This window comes from Ctenopharyngodon idella, chromosome 5 (assembly GCF_019924925.1).
Source record: "Ctenopharyngodon idella isolate HZGC_01 chromosome 5, HZGC01, whole genome shotgun sequence".
NCBI lineage: Eukaryota > Metazoa > Chordata > Actinopteri > Cypriniformes > Xenocyprididae > Ctenopharyngodon > Ctenopharyngodon idella.
Window position 1 is genome coordinate 40,266,501 of NC_067224.1, and position 23,553 is coordinate 40,290,053.

Sequence of the window (23,553 nt, forward strand, 5' to 3'; positions counted from 1 at the left end):
TAGAATATTGTCTAACACTTGATGGCTGCTCTGTTAAGTCTTCGTCGTCAGTTAGGAACCTAGGTGTGCTCTTTGATACCAATCTTTCATTTGAAGGCCATGTTACTAGCATCTGTAAAACCGCATTCTTCCATCTTAAAAATATATCTAAACTACGACATATGCTCTCAATGAAAAATGCAGAACAGTTAGTTCATGCGTTCATGACCTCAAGGCTAGATTACTGTAACGCTCTACTGGGTGGTTGTTCTGCTCGCCTGATAAATAAACTACAGCTCGTACAAAATGCAGCAGCTAGAGTTCTTACTAGAACCAGGAAGTATGACCATATTAGCCCAGTTCTGTCAACACTGCATTGGCTTCCTGTTAAACATCGTATAGATTTTAAAATCTTGCTAATTACTTACAAAGCACTAAATGGTTTAGCTCCCCAGTACCTGAGCGAGCTCCTAATTCATTATAGTCCTTCACGTCTATTGCGATCTCAGAATTCAGGCCAGCTGATAATACCTAGAATATCAAAATCAACTGCAGGTGGTAGATCCTTCTCCTATTTGGCACCTAAACTCTGGAACAATCTTCCTAGCATTGTTCGGGAAGCAGACACACTCTGTCAGTTTAAATCTAGACTAAAAACGCATCTCTTTAACCTGGCATACACATAACACATTACCAATTTATATTTCCAAATCCGTTAAAGGATTATTAGGCTGCATAAATTAGGTCAGCCGGAACCGGGAACACTTCCTATAACACCTGATGTACTCGTTACATCAGAAGAAGAATGGCATCTACGCTAATATTAGTCTTTCTGTTTATCCCGAGGTTCACCGTAGTCAACCGGATCCGGGCCGTATCCAGGTGAGACCAAGGACCTGCACCTTGACACGACCACAACGCAGCCCTGAAGTATCAGCAGAGATTGAGTCAACTAGATCATCCCCTGTGAAGGCCTCATCGACACGACAGCCACGACACAGTTCCTCAACAACCGTCCATACCGACGTGATGAATACGATCCTCAATTGGATGGAACTGAAATAAATACTTTTAATGTTGCGATCCTATTGGACTTATGATAGCAACCTGAATTGTAACAAAGCACTGTTGGCCAGAGGAGAACTGGCACCCCGACTAAGCCTGGTTTCTCCCAAGGTTTTTTTCTCCATTTTAACACCAATTTGCCACTTGTCTGCCACCTGATGTCACCTGATGGAGTTTGGGTTCCTTGCCGCTGTCGCCTCTGGCTTGCTTAGTTGGGGACACTTGACTTGACATTTTGATATTCAACAGTGCTTTTGATCTGCCTGCATTGACACTATTCTTTAAGAGCTGCTGTGCAGTCAAACAATGTACCAGTTATCAATGTAAAGCTGCTTTGACACAATCTACATTGTAAAAAGCGCTATATAAATAAAGGTGACTTGACTTGACTTGACTTCTTGCACGTGGAACTCTTCTCTGACTCATTTCATCTGTTGAGTTTGTTGAGGTAAAATCTCCGTGGGTGAAAACATGAACATGCTAGATCGCCACTTTATAGTAGAAAATGAAGTTGTGAGGCACTGACACTGTTTTTCATGTTCGATACTGTAAAGTTGCTTGCTTTTAAGTGATCTATTGAATAAAATGCAATATAAATAAAAGTGACGTGACTTTACTAGAGTGCTAATTTGCAGAGCTTGTGCTAACATACCCATGTTGTTATGATCAGATGCTTTTCTTTATCTTTCTATAAAAAAAAATGCTGTTTTTGTTGTTTATTTTGTTACTGAGAGGAAAGCGGGCAGCACATTTACATATTCATCTAAACGCCGCTCAGTGTGGGCGGCGTCAGATGTTCGATAACAGTATATGGCTGTTCACGTATTTTGAACTGTTTTACCCCTAGATGAAGAACGAAAAAGAACTTTGTTTGAAGTATATCGGGGCCTTAAAGGCCCACTGAAGTGCCTTGAAACGCGCAGCATTATTCAATGTGTTGAGCTCTGTAAAGCCGCAGTTTCCTCCTAATCTCTAACCGTTTCTCCTCCTGATCTCCTCCATATCGCTTTAAAATATAGCATATAACATTCAAACATTTTATTTCTTGTTTCAGCAAAGCTTAGCAAAAACATTAACGTTAATTTTTGAATGTTGAACATTTTGAAACAAGTAGTAACTTTTAAAAAGCATTAGATGAACGTCCAACTAAAATGTTTCAGAAAAAACGCTTCATGATTTTATGGTTTTAGTTTAAGTTAAGTTTTAGTTAACGATAATAACCCTGATCTGAGGTTGATTTTCAGTGGTCTATATAAGAATAGACAGTTAAGGTGCAAACCACAATTTTATTTGCTTTCAACTGAGAAAAACCAGAGATGCAGCAGTGAGATGTGATATCCCAACAAAACAACACATTGTAAAAACGCCCAGTGTTAATGTCTTGAGGAAATTCAAAAGATATTGCATGCAAAGTGAGTTATTGTGGGAACGTCACCAAATCAAAGGTTACTGTGACATTTCCTTTTACTGGAGGAAACAGTCATGTTGCGAGTGAAAAAGAGCCACTTCCATTACTCAAGCTGACCACATGTGAGAATATCCTCCATCGCAGACGGGCATCCAGACGGGCGGCAAGCTGGTCACACCAGGCTTCTGCCAACGGACACATTAAACCGCTTTTACACAAGTGTTTAAGAGGAGGAAAGGATGGATCTAAGACAGATCTGGGTTTTCTCACACATAAAGTCTGGGTCTACTGCATAAAAGCCACAGTCCTACAAGTGCAGCACCCACTAACACTCTTATATTGACTCATTAGCTGAAACTTTTCACCTTTGAATCACAGTAGAGATGTTAACATGAGCATTTACAGCATATACAGTGCACAAAACTGCATAAACCTGCCCAAACGATATATTTAACCTGATCTATGTAAATGAAGAAATGCAACTTAAGACAAGACACTACAAGCAAAAATATAGCTTTTTCTTGGACTGGTTAATTTTGAGATTTTGGGCTCTTTGGCTTTTCATAACGTATTGCTTCAGACTAGTGGAACAAAAGCATCCCAAATATAAGTGTTTATTTTATTGCACTTAATCTATTTGCATCTGTAGATTTCAATTACAATCCATATCTTTAAAGGTGGTGAGTTTTAGCCGGAAACCTCCACTTCAGCAGCTTTACACACACCTAATTTTACAGTTTTATTCCTATCTATATTCTGAAAGTTTAACAGAGGGGTTTGTTCATATATCATTTGCCTGTTTTATATAACATTTTATTCCTAAAAACATGTTCAATATATATATATATATATATTTTTTTTTTTTTTCTGGCTGTTGACAGTATTTTTTGTTTTATGGAATGATAAAAAAAAAGATAAATCCAAAATCCCCTTTGTAAAAACATTTAACTAATATGTCAACAAAATCAAACAAGAATTTTGAACCTAGCTTTATCCAATGTTCAGATTTCTCTTGAGCTTCCTCAAGAACCAAAGAGGTTCATTCTCGTGTGTTACGCATCACGTTTGAGCTTCCTCAAGAACCAATGAGGTTCATTCTCGTGTGTTACCCATCGCATTTGAGCTTCCTCAAGAACCAATGAGGTTCATTCTCATGTCACGCAGCACGTTTGAGCTTCCTCAAGAACCAATGAGGTTCATTCTTGTGTGTTACGCAGCGCGTTTGAGCTTCCTCAAGAACCAATGAGGTTCATTCTTGTGTTACGAAGCACGTTTGAGATTCCTCAAGAATTAAAGAACCAATTTATGTTCGCTGATCAATATTTATATGTGAATAAAAGCCTAAATTAAATCTGTTAAAGCGATCGTGTCTCTTCAAAAAATTTTGACTAAACCGCTCAATTCATATGGATTAGTTTTACGATCTCTTTATGAACTTTCTGAAGCGTCAAAGTGGTAGATGCGTAGCTGTCAAGTGAGGGACAGAAAGCTCTCAGATTTCATCCAAAATATTTTCATTTGTGTTACGAAGATGAACAAAAGTCTTACGGGTGTGGAATGACATGAGGATGAGTAAATAATGACAGAATCTTCATTTTTGGGTGAACTAACCCTTTAGTGTAATCAAATTTGGTTATATCTATTAGTTAAATTTTTACCCTATACACCTAGGGTGTCTTTCCATAAAAGAAAACTCATGAAAGGAAAGCAGTTAAACCAAAAATGAAATTTCGTCATTTCATCATTTACTCACCCTCATGTCGTTCTGAACATGTATGACTTTCCTTCTTCAGTGGAACACACTTTCCATTCACTTATCATCTAGCTATGTGCCTTTTTATTATCTTGAAAACCTTTCCAATCATAATAAGCCACATCCAGCATTATTGTTTGTGAGGTCTGAGGCAAGAAGGACAGAAGACATCCAAAGATTCCAGGCTGCTTCTGATTAACGTAAGAAACACTGAGCATTTGACCATTCACTCACACTGGCCTGGAGAAAAAAATGACCATTCCAGACTAGTCTTATGATTGCTTTGGAAAACATAACCACAAACATTACATCCAAATCGTATGCTACAGCTCTACAATTGTTGGAAAAGCCCTCACATGCAATTAAGACACATGAAAGTGACTAAGAAATGGTTTTCTATTTTAGCACAGTCATGCTACATGACACAATACGGAGGTAAATGTTTCAGAGCTAATGACAACCAGCTGTTCAGACGGCCAGAGCTGAAAAACACATTTATGTGCCAATTGTTTTTTCTATTATTGTCGTTTCAAGCACAATGGTGAGTCATTTGTGCAAAACTCAATGCAGAGATGCTATGGTGTTCTGGGTGTTTGTTATGGTGTTGCTAGGTAGTTGCTAGGGTGTTCTAGGTGGTTGCTAAGTGATAGCTGTGGTGTTCTGTATGGTTGCCAGGCATATACATTTAGAAAAGGACAAGTTACATGTTGAGTTGGTTTAGTGCATGAGCAATAGTAATAGTGATGCTTGCCTTAGTTTTTCATCAAACTGATCAAAGTGTGGCCTTAAACCCACGGCCTAACCTCAACCTCCCAACGCTCACTCTCGCTCTCACCACTCCCCGCACCCCTGAGGGGAAACTCTGCCCTCACAACAACTTTCAAAAGAAATGTGAAAAATGCCATTAGGGCAAGAAAAAAATGTATATGTTTGGGATACACGATATATTGGCCACCATATCGGTATTAGCCGATATATGCTCATTTTTAATGTTATCATTATCGGCCTGATAAGAAAATTTGGCTGATATATTAAAACAATAAATAATGGATTATTTCCTTTAGCTAAGACACTTAAGATGCACACTGTCCACCATTATGGTTATGAATTGCTTGAAATGCACTTCAAAATGGAAAATACAGTTAAGTGCAACATGTACAGCGCAAGTCTGTCATATAGGCTACATAATATTATGATGAGAACATTATAATTGCGTGCTTGTGATATGGCTTTTAATGGTGAGACTTTTGTTTTTGTAATCAGGCTCTCAAAAATTATATGAAAATTTGGATTTAGATTTATCGGCCAATATATCAGTTATCGGCCATAATTTTTATATCGCTGCATCTCTAAAAAAATATCCTAATGGGCTTGACCTCTGAAAGCTGGAAAAGTCATTCTGAGTTTTGCTAGGATTTGAGGTTTAAAAAAAGTGTTTGTTTGTCAACCAGAGACCTTCAAAAAGACATTTTTTAATGATTTATTTTCATCTAATCATGACAGCATTAATTTACATGTATGCATTTAGCAGATGCTTTTATCTAAAGTGACTTGCATTGCATTTACACTATACCGGTATAAAGTTGAGTAATGTTTTTGAAAAACATCTCTTATCAGCATATTAGAATGATTTCTGAAGGATCATGTGACACTGAAAACTGGAGTAATGATGCTGAAAATTCAGATTTGATCACAGGAATAAATTACATTTTAAAATATATTCACATAGAAAACAGTTTTTTAAATTGTAATAATATTTTGCTATTTTTACTGTATTTGTGATCAAATAAATGCAGCTTTTGTGAGCATAAGAGACTTCTTTTTAAAACATTAAAAAAAAATCTTAATTATTCCAAACATTTGGCTGGTTGTGTTTTTGCATCCCCTAAGAATTGAACTCAAGACACTGGCATTGGTAGTGCCATGCTCTACTCTTTGAGCTACAGGAATGCTGTAATCTAATAATATCAAACATAATTTCAGTTATTTTCATTTAAAAGTCTTTTTAGTGGCAAGAATCACTATTATTATTGTCTGGCAGACACCAGATCATCACCCGAATGTCACAGCAAGTACACCTTATTTTTCCTCTGGTCTAAAAATCTAGATTATGTCTAATGTCTGCACTTAATTAAATGTGTAATATAATATTTAATCTGCCGCTACATACAAAAACAATCAGAGTGTCTCTCACATGCTATAAGGGTAATGACATTGTGTAAACTATTCTCTCAATATACAGCGCTCTTATTCTTTGTGTGTTCTATAGATCAGGCTGATATGAGAAATTAAAAATCACATATAAAAATGGGTTGTTAAAGTTATGATAGCTCCATATTGTGCTAAAGCAAACAGCTTGCAGGGGAAAACCCAACAAGCTCTCTGCGTGTAATCTCTGATTATAGCTTTATGGACGGAGGGTCAGTCCTTCCAGCCGGAGTTTCATAACAAGTGTGCAAATAATCAAGCAGATCTCTCACAACACAGTTTACAGATCTGCGCTAAAGCTATGTAAACTAGAGCGATGTGTGTCGAGCGTACTGACTTTGCTCAGTGTGATATTGAGCTGAAACACAATTACTTCACACGTGGCTGCATCTGATAGAGATGAGATACAACATCTGAACGTCTCTGTGATGTGCTAACTGCAAAATTTACGAAATAGGGGTGAATAAAGGTGTACATTAACATTTATGCACTTGGAAGACATTTTTATCTGATGCAACCTAAATTTCCCTGAGAATCGAATGCGTCATGCCCTATTTGATCTTAAAGTACACATGAAATCAAAATTGACCTTATTCATTTTGTTAGCGCAAATTGCTAGTTTTGTGGTGAACAATTCATCCGTGCAAGTCAATCCACACAAAAAAATTGTTTGGCTTCGTAATATTTAAACAAAATCTGAAAATGCTCCTCCGTCCCTTCTCTGATGACGTCAGTTTGACAGCTTGGGTTTTGGCTTAACATCCTTAATCACGCCCGTCCAACTGACAGACAGACTGCTGCCTGTGAGTGCGAGCATTGACAGCACGCAAAAGAAACGTATAACAAACAGAGATGGCTAGGAGGTGCGCTTTAGGTTGTGGCTCTCCCGAAACACTCTTCCCATTCCCCAAAATTCCCTCGTTGCGGTCCCGATGGCTTGAGTTATTGCATTTCGAGGAAGGAGGGATTTCAGAGAGGTCACGGTTGTGCTCGAAGCACTTTACCGATATTTATAAATAAATATATTTAATTCATTTATTTATTATATTTATTTATAATTTATTATAATATTTAAAAAATATATTTTTTATATTTCAAAATATTTCAAAATATTTTGATCAAATATGGCATGGATTCAATATAAATAGAAAAATATTTATGGGTTATATATTTTTTATTTATTTATATATAAATATACACAAAATAATGTATTATTATTATTAATATATGATTTATATATTTACTTTCACTATATATTATATTTATACAAATTTATAATATTTATAATGCTTAAATTATATATATATATATATATATATATATAAAATTACATATATGATTTGTCCGTGGGTTTAAGGCTACACTTTGATCAGTTTTATGTTTATTTTTTATTATATAAATATATATAATTTATTATATATAATATTTATGTACTATATATTATTTATTATATACATAATTATTATTAATAATAATAATATAATATTATGTTATATTTATAAGAATTTAAATTTAAAATATTTAAATGATATATAAATTATATGATTTATTTATTTATATTTATTGATTTAATTATTATATATATATATGATTTGTTTATTTATTTACTTTATATATATTAATGAATAAATATCTGATAAATAAAATATTTTTCATTTATTATATACAATTAAATATATAAAATTGTATATTATATATATATATATATATATATATATATATGTGTGTGTGTGTGTGTGTGTGTGTAATTATATATATATATATATATATATATATATATATATATATTATATATATGAAAATGTTAAAATAAACATTATAAACAAACAAAATCACAAAAATGAATTATTATTCTGTTATTTAAGAGCCGTCATGTTTTCTTCAAAGAATAAACCACAGTGGGTGGAACTGAACTTGGCAGATAATTTGTAGTGAAATACACCAAATACTGACAAACTGTCTTAAAATATCAGTATTTATGTCAGAGGTGGTATAGCACTCATAAATTGCATTCACAGTTCAGAATACACATCATAAAATGTTTAAACATGCCAGGGAAAATCCGTGAGGAAACATGAGGATATAAGCTATCATTGAATCTGACCCTCAAGCAAAAAGAATATATCTGCCTAAAGTGAGCTTCAAGAAATGATATATAAACATGATTAACACGCAAAAGAAGGAAAGAGAGATATGTAGACGGCAGACTCACAGCAAGACATCCAACGTACTCGCTTTTAGTGGTTTCTCAGGTCACCGACAGGCCGCTTCTTCTCAGCTGCATGGGAACGGTGGCTGTCGCTAGGAGCGACGGCAGGGCACGACTCGACAGAGGCCTGGGTTAAAGCACAGGGGTCATCGCCAAGGCGTGAGGCGCCTCGGGTCCCGACATCCAAGACGGGCTTCAAAAACATTAACCCTTCCCAGCATTCCACAGACGTGTGCCAGTGAGCTGTGAAGATACCAGATATTAGCATCCAAACACATTAGCAACTGAAAATCAATTAGCCCGTTTGTTTGATATCTCGCCTCAGATAATGAAAGTCTTCAGTAATGATTAACTTACAGGGTCAGATTATGGATTAATAAAGACTTGTTTTCACGTCTCCTTGCGCAATCTTATTTTATGATCTCAAAACACCTTTTACCACCAAAGTGCATGATTTGTAAACAAATACATTTTGGACTTTGCATCGCTTAACCAGATCCATATGTTTCGCTTTTCATACGTATACAAGCTTGCTTCATAAATTAAATTATATCGGGAGAACAGACCACAAATATGGAGTATATGTTGTCCTTTTTCATACTATTACAGCGGTATGCAAAGGGACAAAAGAAAATAATCACGAGGATAGAAAGCAGCGACTGAAAAGAACTCTTTAAAATACCAAGCGTTACGTTATTCTCACGATGTCTGAAAATAAAACATGAAAGAAAAATTGACAGCTCATTCAGTCAAACTGACGGATAAGCTTTATTTGTAGGGCAACCTTATGATTTGAAACGATTCGTTTTAGTCTTTTTAAATGGAAGTTCCCCAAACCGGGAGTGAAACCCATAATTCGAAACGCAGTAGGCTCGCCAGGAATAAGGTGGATATTGTTGAAAAGTCGTTATTTTGTTTTTTTGGCACACAAAAAGTATTCTCTTCGCTTTATAATATTAACATAGAACCACTGAACTCACACGAACTGTTTTAAATATGTTTTTAGTACCTTTATGGATCTTGAAGTGTCATTGTGTTTCGAAGATGAATGTAGGCCTTACAGGTGTAGAACGACATGAGGGTGAGTAATAAATGACATTATTTTCATTTTTGGGTGAACTAACCCTTTAATCAAAGAATCCTGAAAAAAATAAAGAAAAAATATGAAGCAGCACAACTGTTTTCAACACTGATAATAATCAGAAATGTTTCTTGAGCAGCAAATCAGCATATTAGAATGATTTCTGAAGGATCATGTGACACTGAAGACTGGAGTAACAGGAACAAATTACATTTTACAATATATTCACATAGAACAGTTATTTAAAATTGTAATAATATTTCACATTTTTACTGTATTTTTGATCAAATAAATGCAGCCTTGATGAGCAGAAGCGACTTAAAAACATTTTTAAAAAATCTTACTGACCACAAACGGCAGTGTATGTTGACCAACAATAAAAAAAATTACATTTACATTTTTATTTAACGTTATATTCGGTACCAACGTTTGAAAGTGGTATCAGCAGTTCGCCCCACCTGCTTTTCAAACGCTCCCATGTGTATCTGTGTAAGCTCTCTGTGAAGAGTGTCAAAGATGTCTATTTACAACATGTTTTTGAAGCGTTGATCATTGTGGCCAATCACAGACATATCTGTTGAACACAATGGCCAATCAGAGGTGTTTAAGAGTCCGCTCAACAGTGCTCAAAATACTAGGGGGAAATGCTGGTATCATCACATTTTTTTAAATTTCAGTAACGACTTGGTACCGAAGTCGGTACTTTTGACAACCCTACTATATAGGACATATTTGTTAGAGGTCACAAAGTAAGTACTTGTTCAAAATAAGTACCTGCTCAAGAGAGTATGCGATTTTGGACGCAGCCTTGGTGATCAATTCTCTAGTTAGGGTAAGGTCTGAAACATGCTCTATGCAAGTACTTATGTGTACTCATGTAACAGAGGCCAGCTAGTAAGAGCTGTGCAGGTAAACCTCACTCCCCTGGCCTCAAGAGGCACATTAGCAGCTGCAGTCTAGCTTCCTTGTTAGCGCACCCGCCTCCCACGCCAGAGACCCTGGTTCAAATCCCACTCGGTGCGGGTTGAGTAGGACCTGTTACACTAATATACTATAGTGTGCGCTCACAATACAGTTTCCTTCAAATGTCTGAGCCATTAAATCAGACGAGATATAATTTAAGAAGCTACTGACTATTTAATTCACTTTAAAGGTGCAGTGTGTACATTTTAGGTGCATCTAGCGGTGAGATTGCGAATTGCAATATACAGAAGCTACGGTGGCCAACACAGGACAAATATGTCGTCATCTGAGACAGCAGAGAGTAGCTAGTCAAGCAAACACGCTCTGTAGAGCAGTTTGTCCGTTTAGGGCTACTGTAGAAACATGCAGGCGCAAAATGGTGATTTAACATGTAAGGGGACCCGTGGTGTATGTAGATAGAAATAGCTCATTCTAAGGTAATAAAACATAACGGTTCATTATGTAACGTCTTTAGGCTATACACCACTGAAAACATAGTTATGTATATTATATTGCATTTCTGTCAATAGATCCTCCTAAAATGTACACATTGCACCTTTAACTGCATGATTCTCTTCAAACTTTTGCTTCACCTTGACAGTAGTGGAACTGAAAGAGAGAATGGCACCTTCTATAATAGGTAATAAAATGACTCTTTAGCTTATATAAACTGCACAAAAACACAGGAAAGGTGATCAGTTCACAATAAACATCATTTCAGGCGGTTGAGGGTGAAAGTGCAGGTAGGATACTATAACATACTCTCTGTCCTTTCCAAACAACCAGTAATCTCACTCATACAAAGACTGAGTGTCCATATGTTAGCATTTCCCGGGCTGTGAGGTTTAACTTTTCACACTTTGGTTCTCTTTCTCATTCCAGACTTAATTAAAAGATGAACTTCTGGGGGAAACGTATAAAGTACCGTCAGGCCAAACAAAATCTGAAATGCTTTTATAAATTTAAATAAATGCTCACTAGGTTCACTGAGGAGAGTGTTGAAATTACAGAGTGAGACCGTCAATCATCTAAAAATAATATGTCAATATTGCATCTATACTGATACTTTTTAGGATTTATTGTTCTAATGTTGAGAACATGTCTCATTTTTCACTCGAAAGCAAAAAATTAAAAAAAATATTAAATTTGACCATTTTTTTAGTACTCTTGGGATTTTTTTTTTTTTTTTTTTTTTTTGCAATGTGACCTTATTTTCATGAAAATTAAGCAAATTTACCCCACTTAATTTCTCATTATCATAATGAAATAACTCATGCTCATTACTAATGATTAAAATAATCAAACAAATAAATAAATGATGCTAAACTGTTAAATACTTATATATCATACTAATATTTTAGTATGATGATTGCTGATTTTAATTGTAAAAAGAAATCATTGTATTACAGACAAGTTATGTCTACTGTCATGAGAACGAGAATTAAATAATGCAAATTTAATAATATTGAGAATTTCAATCAACTCAAGAACATCCTGACACTTAACAATTATGAGAATTCAAAAGGAAAATATGCTTTATTCTCATAAAACTGCACTAATGTCACACTGCAAAACATATACCTAAAATGGGCTTCATTTTCAGTAAGATATATATAATTTCTTCCTTTTACTTTTGAAGTGAATATAATAACCCAGACATGTGATCCATCTTAATTTTCATTTAGTCATACGAGCGAATGAAAGTGTTTGGTGTTCCATTTTCTGTCAATAATGTTAATATGCTAATAGCTGCATATGATAAATCTAATTATTTTGCTCTTGTGTCAAAATGAAAAAAATACATAAACGTCACAGATTTATTATAATATCAGCTCTTTGTGCTCTTGCAATAAGAGCGTCTCTTGGGAACTGCAGATATGAGTGTCTTTGATTAAAGCAGCGGGTGTTGTTGGTCTGACCTGATGAAAGGGTGTTTGAGGTCAAGGGTCGAGACTCTCACCATTAGCATGTCACTTGCCCTCAGGCCTGTAAGCGTTAGTTGCTACAGTTAGTTGACTAAACACGGCTGAAACAGCACAGCGTCCTTCACAATCATCTTAATAGAGAGTTATGATGGATGGACACCACTGAGGAGGAATAGTAGACCCCTATCCTAAATTATAAATTACATTGGATTTTTAAATGCAATTTATGTGGGTCATTGATATGATATTTGCTGTAGGATGTTTTGATAATTTAGATAGATGACACTTCCACCTAAAATATACAATCGACCATCAATATGTGTATATTATATTCCAGTTTGTAATTTTCTCTTTCTCAATATAATATAATATAATATAATATATTTTGAACGGTAGTGTGTGTATACTGTATATAAACCTGATATATAGGGTAGAGTGGGGGAAAACACCCCCTTGGGGTAAAATGCCCTCTACTGTTTTTCCCAAAATAACCTAACCACTAGATAAAGTCAAGATGTTTTTGTTGTTGCTATAGACTAAGTTGACATAAGTGATATAGAAGTATTAACTGTGAAGCTTACACTGTCGACGTACCTGAGAGAAAACGGATTTCACCATGTAATTTTCAGTCAGCAATAAGAAAAAGTGTTTTAAAGCTTGTCGTTTTGCAGAAAGTCACAGTTATATATGATATTTGGATAGTAAGGCCTGTAGTTAGGGAGTACATGTTATTTAAAGCTGCAGTCCGTAACTTTTTTTGGTTAAAAATTATCCAAAATCAATTTCTGAGCAAGTACATAACCAGCCAGTGTTCAAAACTATCTCCTTACCTTAGCCTGATTCACAACGGTAAACTTGTAATAATGTTTTATAATCCGAGTGGTACTGGTAGGTTTCCGTGGGAAATGAGTATGAGCATGCCGCCGTTTGTCTTTGCGTCAATACGTCACGTCTGTTTATATGAAAAAGGAGTTCCAGCTAACTAGGCTATATCATGTGAGGATGCTGCAGGTGACAGATCATTTATAGCCTTTTCTCACAGCAGCTGGAATAATTAAGCTTATCATTTTGATGGCGGATTGTATGTATGACAATTTAACGTTAGAGATTAGACTGTACAGAAATTGAAATCTACAGGTAACGCTAATACACACTAAATACACATAGTCACGCAATGCTGATGTTGTTAACATTAACAATTTGAAAACCAAGTATAACAATAACGGTTTGATGTGATCTGAGCTAAGCGATCGTTAGATTTAATCACCATTGGTAGCAGGATTTATTGTAATGCTTTTTTTCTCAGTTGGTCTGGTCAGAACAAAAGTGGCAGACATGTTACTTACTTGTTCAGATGATATTTTCCGTTTAAAATTCTTATTTTGGTCATATTTCCAAGACTACAATCTGTGTACAGTATCCACACCGGTGCAGTGACTGACAGCAAACATTAGATTAATCCGTGCTGAGGAGTCGTGCCGATCCACAACCCACGTAAAGATGATAATTCCGCAAATAACTGCAATTGCAGGTTTCAAACAGAGATGGCAACAAAGAGGCAAAACTTACAAACTGCAGCTTTAAGGAAAATATAATTATATTTTCAGAATGACATTTTTTTTTCAAACCTAGTCTGTGGGGTAAAATGCCCCCAGTCACTTGCATCGCTTCCCACTATCATAATAACTGTAGTTACCATGGTCTGAACATCACATCCTATTATTTTTCCATCAAATGTAATCTAACTAGAATAAAAATATTTGGACTTTATATTTAAAAAATACCTCAATTTAGCATCAGCTAGCTAGCCTGTTAGTATCAGCTAATAATATTTTTCAAATAGGCTTATTTTCAGCATGGTTCGTTATTTGAAAACTAGGATAACAATTCTAGACACATTTAACTTTTGTTTCACAAAAAAAATTACACTGTCCTTAAGAGGGGCGTTTTCCCCCACTCTACATACTCTATATACATACACACACATAGGCCTATATATTTAAAAATGTATACACTTGTGTTGTAATGTAAATAAGCATTTCTACACTAAAGAAAGGCACTGCAAATGAAATAGCTTCTCTATTTAAACAGTGAGGGTCTCAGCAAAATAAGGACGTAAAACCATCTTTTTAAACTCGATTTGCCTAACTTTATCAAACTGGAATGAATATTTCTGAATGAATAACATCAGCCAACTAACACCACAAAACATCACAGTTCATCTGATCCGTTTATGATACTTACTCTTGTTTGTGCTGTTGTTTTCCCTCCAAAGTGATGTCACTTCCTGGAGGATGATGTCATCAACAAGAACTGGTTAGTTAAAGGGACCTTACAAAATTAAAAGTGATACTGATGACTCAGCAGAAAACCTTATAAATTGACTGATTAAAACAATATTTTCAATTAAAACTTTTTTTGATCAAATCAGTTTGATTAGAGAGAGAAAAAAAATAAACACCTGGAGTATTTCTTAATAAAGTCATGTTATTTCAAGTTCAATTCAGCTATAAGCAGCTCTAGTGAAGACAATAGTGTCATTATTCAACTCAGTGTTGATTCAGTTCAGTTCAATAACAGTGTTGATGTTGCAAAATGTGTCAATTATGAAACAAAGTTAAACAAAGCTCTGCAGAAAACAGTGATGCTTTCAGTCCTAGTTTTGTTCTCATCCGATAGTGTCACTGCAGTCAAATCGATAATATTACTGTCTTTCAAACCCCAGTCAGTTTCAAAGGTCAAAAGGATCAAACTTGTTTTCTCACTGTCCTCTGGCTGCCGTTTATATTCTCGCCCATAGTTCAGCAGCTCAGAGGTGAGGAGAAGTATGGCAGTTATTCCTCTAGACACCTAACAGCTAAGAGGGTTAGTTGGGAAAGCTGCTGTAAGATTGACAAGTGTTGCTCAGCCAATCAGAGCCAACCCTATGGGAGCGACGTCAGCAGAGTTTCCCTCAGGCCTCTCATGCCACAGCGACGGCTGCATGATAGACGGCTGCACGTCTTCGCACCTGTGATGTCAGATAACTACAGCGATAAGAGCTAAAAAATACTACAGTGCACTAGACTAAAAACCCTCCCACTTAGCATGACCGGGTCACACGCTGAACGCCGTGTTCTTCTCCACCTGCAGCCTGAAGCGTTGGTCTGAAAGAAAAGAGAATATGTTCACTTTCTCACACCTACGAGTGCCGCCAAATGGCACGAATGCTGACGTGTCTGTATTAAGGCAAGACACCACAGGTAAATAGGGTAAAAAAAAAAATGTAACAAATAGATATCACTATATTTCCCCTGTTGATTTATCATAGTAGCCTACATTAAGACATAAAATTTTCTATTATATGTTTTATTAAGTGTTATGATTAATTATAAATCCACTAATATGCATACATTTCCAGAACAAAAATCTGAACACTGGATAAATTCATGTTTCATTTTAGTGGATATCTCTTTTTATCACTCCGTGAATCAGAAAATACTGCCAGAGGAAAAAAAAAAAAAAAAAAAAAACATTTTCATCATGTTTTTAGAAATAAAATGATATATAAATCAAATTATTCATGCATGAACAAAATGCCTTGTAAAAACTTTAAAAATAGACAGGAATAAAACCATAAAGTTTGGTGCTATTGAAGTGGAGATTTCTGGCTCATTTCTTAAAAAAGTCATTTTAAGAAAACAGATATGTATTGTTATTGAAACATACATATGTGTAATAAAATAAACACTTAAATGTGTATTCTGGATGTTTTCTGTACATTAGTCTAAAAAAGACACCCCAGCTAGAAATGGTTTTGTTTTAGTAATGTTTTCAGTGGCAAGTTATATTTTTGTTCCGAGAACATCATTATCCCCTAACTCCACAAACAGCATCACCAGCTTCACTTATTACTAACCAGTTTGACTCTATTTCTACTGAAATAAAGAGGTTTAACAGAGGTTTAGATGTTGATGTTTTATTGAAAAAAAATAGTTTGAAGTCACCATTATGATGATCAGTGTTTTGCTCCTGACCCTTGACTTTTTAACAGTTTTTCTCTATCCGGAGTCCGTTTTTTCCCGCTTCGCTTCCCAGCATAGCTGTTTAGCTCGCAGAGTGATCGCTGATCAGATCCGAGCAAAAAAAAATAAAACATTACTAGTACAAAAAAAAAAAAATTCTAGCTGGGATGTTATGGAAGCAAAATCTCTAAATTGACCAGTGTAGTCTGTTGCCTTAAAGGGATAGTTTACCCTAAAATGAAAATTAAGCTATCATTTACTTACCCTGGTGTTGTTGTTATAATGCTGTATACCCTTCCTTCTTTTATGGACCACAAAAGGAGAATTTAAAAAAAGAAAAATGTCCGCCTGCGCTTGTCCATATAATGGCAGTGAATAGGGACCAGCATCAAGCTTTTTACCCAGAACACAAGATGAACAAAAACACAACATTTTCATGTTTTTGTTGCAATAAACTATATAAATTATAGATGTATAATTTACCTATAATTTAATTATAGATGTTGCAATAAACTATATAAATTATAGATGTGTATATAATATATATGAGAAATCAAAAATCAAAAAAGAAATCAAAAATCTGACATTCACAAATCCCAATCTGGCCTGTGTATGACCTGAGGAGTGTTGTTGTGTTCGGTGATGCGGAAAACACATTGACATCTGTCTTGTACTGTAATTTCCAGCTGAATGCATGTAAAGCTTGGCATGAATGTGTACACTCTTTGTTTAAAGTAGTCTGTAAATGATAGTTCATTAGTCAGTGACATGCTTGTTTGCCTTAAACCAAGCGTGACAAATTGGGTTATTCCCGTCACGCTGGGACAGAAAAACTGAGGAAGATTTGCCTGGGTGAAGGATAAATATTGCCTTATATAATTTACAATAATTACACAAAGAGATCAAAGATGTGCGTCACTGTCATATTGAAATAGGGACTGGGAATATTTGCCAAATTAAACTCAATGGAAACAGCTTGTTACATCATGAGTTATGAGTGTTTGGCTCATGCAATAAAATATAGGCGAACTTTTGTGATTTAGGTCAAGATCAGATGCATTTGATAAACATCTATCATTATCAAACTTTGTGCATTTTATATGATATTAATTGTCTTTTGTCCTGACATTGTTTTTTTGTCAACAACAAAATTTTCTTCAACAGCGTGATGGAAATAAAAAACATTGTTGGACATATTCTTGTACTCTCAATTCTTTCTTAATCAAAGTTGAATGCTAGATTTATCAATATTTGTAATAAATATTTGACCTTACAGTACACATTTTTTCATCTGACATTGTTGACAAAAAATTAAAAGAAAAAATGAAAACATACTTGAATATCTCTGAACATGTTTGAAATATTAATCTAAAATAATTTGTTGGTACATAAACTTTTATATCAATTCTATAGCCTGGTTTGTATCATTTACGGATGTAAATCATCAATGCTGCTATAATCCAGCATGTTTACATTTTGTATTTTTATGCTTATATTTATTAATATGCAATGTTCTATTAAATAAATAAATAAAATAATCAAGAATCAAATACTCTGAGAAAGACCACAGGTCTTCTAATTTCATATAACACTAAATTATGATAAATTGTTAATATGAAATAATGTGTATGATGAATTTGTTGATTGTGAACGCTGGAAAAAGAATGCACACTTGAGCCGAAAAAACCCGGAGGTTGAACATCCCGAACGCGCCCTGCATGAGAGCCTCGTAAAGGTTCAAAAGCGAACAGGACAACCGTGGCGCTGAAGGCCACATGGGGGCTTTCAGGGGTCAAAGTTCAGCAGTGTTGTTCATTGAAGACTCGTTGTACCGTGGATCTCTTGAGAGGTGTAAACCTGATGAAGTTTGGATGAACAGATGCTTGTTTACTGTTTGTTTGTTACGTGAAGCATCGAATCTTTAATCAGTCATAATCAACACTATCCAACAACAGAGAGTAAACATTCTATATAGATCCAAAAAGGGTTCAGTCAGGCACTTCATATAGAGCTTATGTAGCTCCGCCCCTTTTCAGCGCTGCGCTCGTTGTGTTCTGTCTTCCATTTTGTATTTCCACGGCATGAAGGTAAGATCTTGCAGATTTACGAATGAACCAAAGGTTTTTTAATCTTCGTGGTATACTGACATTTGTTATGATATCTGCTTCAAACATTACAATACTCATGATAACTTCCGCTAACTCTACAATAAGTAAATCCACTTCACCAGCTAATTATTCTGACAGCGATGCCATAGAAATATATAGAAAGCTACCGCAAAAATTGGAAGTTCAAACACAAAATTCTATAGATGGCCTCGTGCTTTTCTTTTTCTATTTTTAATTCATTTAAATTTTGATTAAATTGTATGAAATAAGCAGCTTCTACACATCCTCTATTTTTATTTTTTATTTTAAAAACCCTGTAAAACATAAAAGTGTTATGCAATAATTTAAAGTCCCCCTGTAGTCAATAATTTTATCCCTTAAAACTCATCTTTGATCACCAAAATGACATACTTTGTGAAAAAATAATTCTTCATGCCTTAAAATAGCTTGAATGTAACTCTACACCCTTCGGATCTATGAATATGCTAATTAGCCCCTCCTCCACTCACTCGCACGAGCTCAGCTCAAGAGATCCAGTGTTGCCAAGTCTAATTTTACACTGTTACCACGGGTTGTTTTTCATGTCCGCGGGTTGAATCAACCCAAAATAACGTGATATTTAGTCCCTGGAATGCGAATTTTACCAGGGGAGCCCCGCCAAAAACGCAAATTTTATCCCCCGGAACGTGATTTTTACAGTGGGACCCCCCTGAAATGCCATTGGGCTAGTTTTGAGAAGCAATTGGGCGGGCTTTGTTGCGAAAACCTGGCAACCCTGAAGAGATCCACTCGGTCAACTTACTGAGGTAAACGCTGCACAATAGTATCGTTTTTTACAACGTCGGACACATAACGGTAATTAATATGATTAGCCTTTGGCTTGACTACTTTATCAAACAGCTAATAATGTGTTGCTAATGTTACACAAACCGTGTTCCCGTTCGCCATCTCAGAGTCAGACAGCTGCCTTCTAACAATCAGTATCCTTACAAACGCTTTGAACAACTCAGAACGTCAGTGGAGAGAGACATCATAACATAGTAATATACATCATACACCCGCCATATTGCTAAATCTGCCCGATTTTTCATATCAACAGAAAAATAACCCGGGATAACCTGGCTTCTCTTGAGACTCTCCTGCTTCAGAGCGCTCATAGTTAATGATATGCTAAAGTCCGCTGATGAGTTGATGTGATTGGTTACAAGGTAGTTTGTGACGTAATATAAACACACCAGCGATTTCAAACCGCGTTTTTGAAACTGTCTTTAGATCACTGCAGTTTTAAGGAGAAAATACTCAGCAATGGTGTTGACTTATGAACTTGCAGAAGGCTTGTCTTAAAGCATATTAAAAACACTACATAGACATATAAACAACATTAAAAGCTTGATTTTCACCACAGGGGGACTTTAAGACATTTCTCCTTATGCTGTACAGAACCTTTTTGGCATAAAGTGTTCTTTAAAATTGAGTCAAGAACCCTAGAGTTCTATTTAAACTTTTGTATACAAACATCTTCCCTTACTGACACTCTTTTCAATTCACATTCTCAAATGTAAAATTAAAGTACATTTTGAGGCCCAAAACGATGTGTGTAATGTATAATATTTTAAAAGAAAAATTAAAAGAAGTTAAAAGTTTTTTTTATTTATCTATTTATTTTTAGTACCAACAAACTTTGGTAATTTTAGCAGGTTTGAGCAAAAAATGCATCCTTTACAATGTCCAAGAATGCATATGACAAATAAATAGCACAGCGAAATAAACATATACATCTTTAAACATCAACAGTAATACTACATAAAGAGGTTTATGGTACTTACTCTAACACAATTTGTTTTAAATAAAGCTCTGCAGGTTTACTTGGCACATGTACGTAATAAATAGCTAATCGTCTTTATCAACACACAGCTGTTTCGGCTTGAGTTTCTTTCAAAACATTTGAAATCCATATTCTCTCACATCCTAATGTATGGTCTGAAAACAAAGCAACATTATTGCAATGTATGCAGTAAAGCGTTTCCAACTTTTTGCATGTGTTGCATTTGTCTATTTATGGTCTAAACTTGTTTTGTTCACCCAGGGGTCCAATATACTGCTGTAAATGTCCTGTAGCTCCTCTGAAAATATTTGGTTTTTGTGTCTTGAATTTTTCTTTTCAACAAAGCCTTCTTGTCTCATCTTCAGTGTCGCACAAACGCTTGGCCAGCACAGCTTTGAACCTGGTTAGAATCTAGACCTCTTTAGCATGTCTCCAACAGCACAAAACCAAGATCTGGTTTCATCTATAGCATGAGCCGTTTTGTTTCATTTCGTTTTCTTGTCCTTACTGCCTCGAGATTCTAGTTGGCGTTATACCGAAGGTTTGTTGGCGTACGTGAGACTGGCGTTGCAGACAGGAGCATGGCTGTTAGGTCGTTTTTGTGGGTGTTTAGTCTCAGTATGCATTTGGTTTCAGGAGGCGAAGTAGGAGCTCTGCATAGAATACAGGCGGTCGATGGGGTTTCCCACGCGGGTCTGCAGGGATCCGGCTTCTGATGCGGCCATGAAACAGTCGCTCAGGCTGGTCAGAGACGTGTCACTGTCAATGTCGTGGAAAATCGAGTCGTTTCCTAAAGAAGAACAAAACTATATTAGGTCTAGGTACTGAAAAGGTAACATGAAATACACCAGATTCTTTGCATTTATTAAAAAAATGTGAGTGGTGTTTGTTTTTCAGATGTTTTAATGTTTTTGAAAGTCTCTTCTGCTCACCAAAGTTGCATTTATTTGATCAAAAATACAGTAAAAAATGTGAAATATTATTATAATATTAAAAAACTTTTTTGTATTGTAATATATAGTAAAATGTAATTTATTCCTGTGATCAAAGCTGAATTTTCAGCATCATTACTCCAGTCTTCAGTGTCACATGATCCTTCAGAAATCATTCTGATATGCTGATTTGCTGCTCAACAATTATTATAAATGTTGAAAACAGTTGTGCTGCATAATATTTTTTGTGGAAACTGTGATACATTTTTTTCCAAGATTCTTTCATGAATAGAAAGTTCAAAAGAAAAGCATCTATTTGAAATAGATTTTTATTGTCACGTTTTTTCCAATCAATTTAATGCATCCTTGCTGAAAAAATAAAAATCTTACTGACCCCAAACTTTTGAACGGTAGTGTACATAATGAAAGTATAAAAATATAGTAATAACAGTAATCAGAGACAGATATAATTAGTTTTACCAATATTTCATCACCAATATTCACACTTTTCTACTTAATTAGTTATCAGTTCTTTAATATCAGTTCAACCGATAAATACCACAATTTGATGGATCTTCACAGGCAAATTAACTAATTTAATATGCTGTTTTCAATTATATATATATATATATATATATATATATATATATAGCCAAAAGTTTTGGGACACCTGCCTTTACATACACATGAACTTTAATGACATCCCATTCTTAATCCGTAGGGTTTAATATGGAGTTGGCCCACCCTTTGCAGCTATAACAGCCTCAACTCTTCTGGGATGGCTTTCCACAAGGTTTAGGAGTGTGTTTATGGGAATTTTTGACCATTCTTCTAGAAGCGCATTTGTGAGGTCAGGCAGTGATGTTGGCGAGAAGGCCTGGCTCACAGTCTCCGCTCTAATTCATCCCAAAGGTGTTCTATCGGGTTGAGGTCAGGACTCTGTGCAGGCCAGGCAAGTTCCTCCACACCAAACTCGCTCATCCATGACTTTATGGACCTTGCACCATAATCCCCCTCCACTAAACTTTACACTTGGCACAATGCAGTCAGGCAAGTACCGTTCTCCTGGCAACTACCAAACCCAGACTCATCCATCGGATTGCCAGACAGAGAAGCGTGATTCGTGACTCCAGAGAACACGTCTCCACTGCTCTAGAGTCCAGTGGCGGTGTGCTTTACACCACTGCATCCGACGCTTTGCATTGCACTTGGTGATGTAAGGCTTGGATGCAGCTGCTCGGCCATGGAAACCCATTCCATGAAGCTCTCTACGCACTGTTCTTGAGATAATCTGAAGGCCACACAAAGTTTGGAGGTCTGTAGCTATTGACTCTGCAGAAAGCTGGCGACTTCTGCCAACTGTGCGCCTCAGCATGCGCTGACCCTGCTCTGTGATTTTACGTGCTGTTGTTCCCAATTGCTTCCACTTTGTTATGATACCACTAACAGTTGACCGTGGAATATTTAGTAGTGAGGAAATTTCATGAATGGACTTATTGCACAGGTGGCAACCTATCACGGTACCATGCTTGAATTCACTGAGCTCCTGAGAGAGACCCATTCTTTCACAAAAGGTGCTTGATTTTATACACCTGTGGCCATGGAAGTGATTGGAACTCCTGAATTCAATGATTTGGAGGGGTGTCCCAATACTTTTGGCAATATAGTGTGTGTGTGTATGTATATATATATATATATATATATATATATATATATATATATATATATATATATATTAGTGCTATCAAACAATGAATCATGATTAATTACATCCAAAATAAAAGCTTGTGTTTACATAATATGGGTGTGTACTGTGTATAATTATTATGTTTATATATTATAAATACATACACATGCATGTGTATATATATATATATATATATATATATATATATATATATATATATTTAAGAAAAATGTGTTATATTTATATATAAAATATTTCTATTTATATATATAAATTATATAAATAGATATACATGTATATACATTTATACATATATATTTATCATGATTAATCGTTTGATAACACTAACATTTAACCTTAAATATATTTGGTATTGGCTGTAAAAAAGCAATGTCAATCGATCTCT

The 23,553-nt window shown here is 35.4% G+C and overlaps 1 protein-coding gene and 1 long non-coding RNA gene across 3 annotated transcripts in view; both read right to left on the reverse strand.

Moving 5' to 3' along the window:
* Positions 1-14,876, reverse strand: part of LOC127513458 (uncharacterized) — a 41,586-nt gene extending 26,710 nt beyond the window's left edge. For both annotated transcript variants that reach the window (XR_007930408.1, XR_007930409.1), the window contains exons 1-2: positions 14,836-14,876; positions 8,626-8,865 (exon numbers count right to left, since the gene is read on the reverse strand). This is a non-coding gene — a long non-coding RNA (uncharacterized LOC127513458). The remainder of the gene's footprint in view (positions 1-8,625; positions 8,866-14,835) is intronic.
* A 5,492-nt stretch (positions 14,877-20,368) lies between these two features.
* Positions 20,369-23,553, reverse strand: part of lmx1ba (LIM homeobox transcription factor 1, beta a) — a 58,637-nt gene continuing 55,452 nt past the window's right edge. The window contains exon 8 of the mRNA XM_051895415.1: positions 20,369-21,318. Within this exon, the coding sequence (XP_051751375.1) occupies positions 21,161-21,318 (158 nt within the window). The 3' untranslated portion in view covers positions 20,369-21,160. The remainder of the gene's footprint in view (positions 21,319-23,553) is intronic.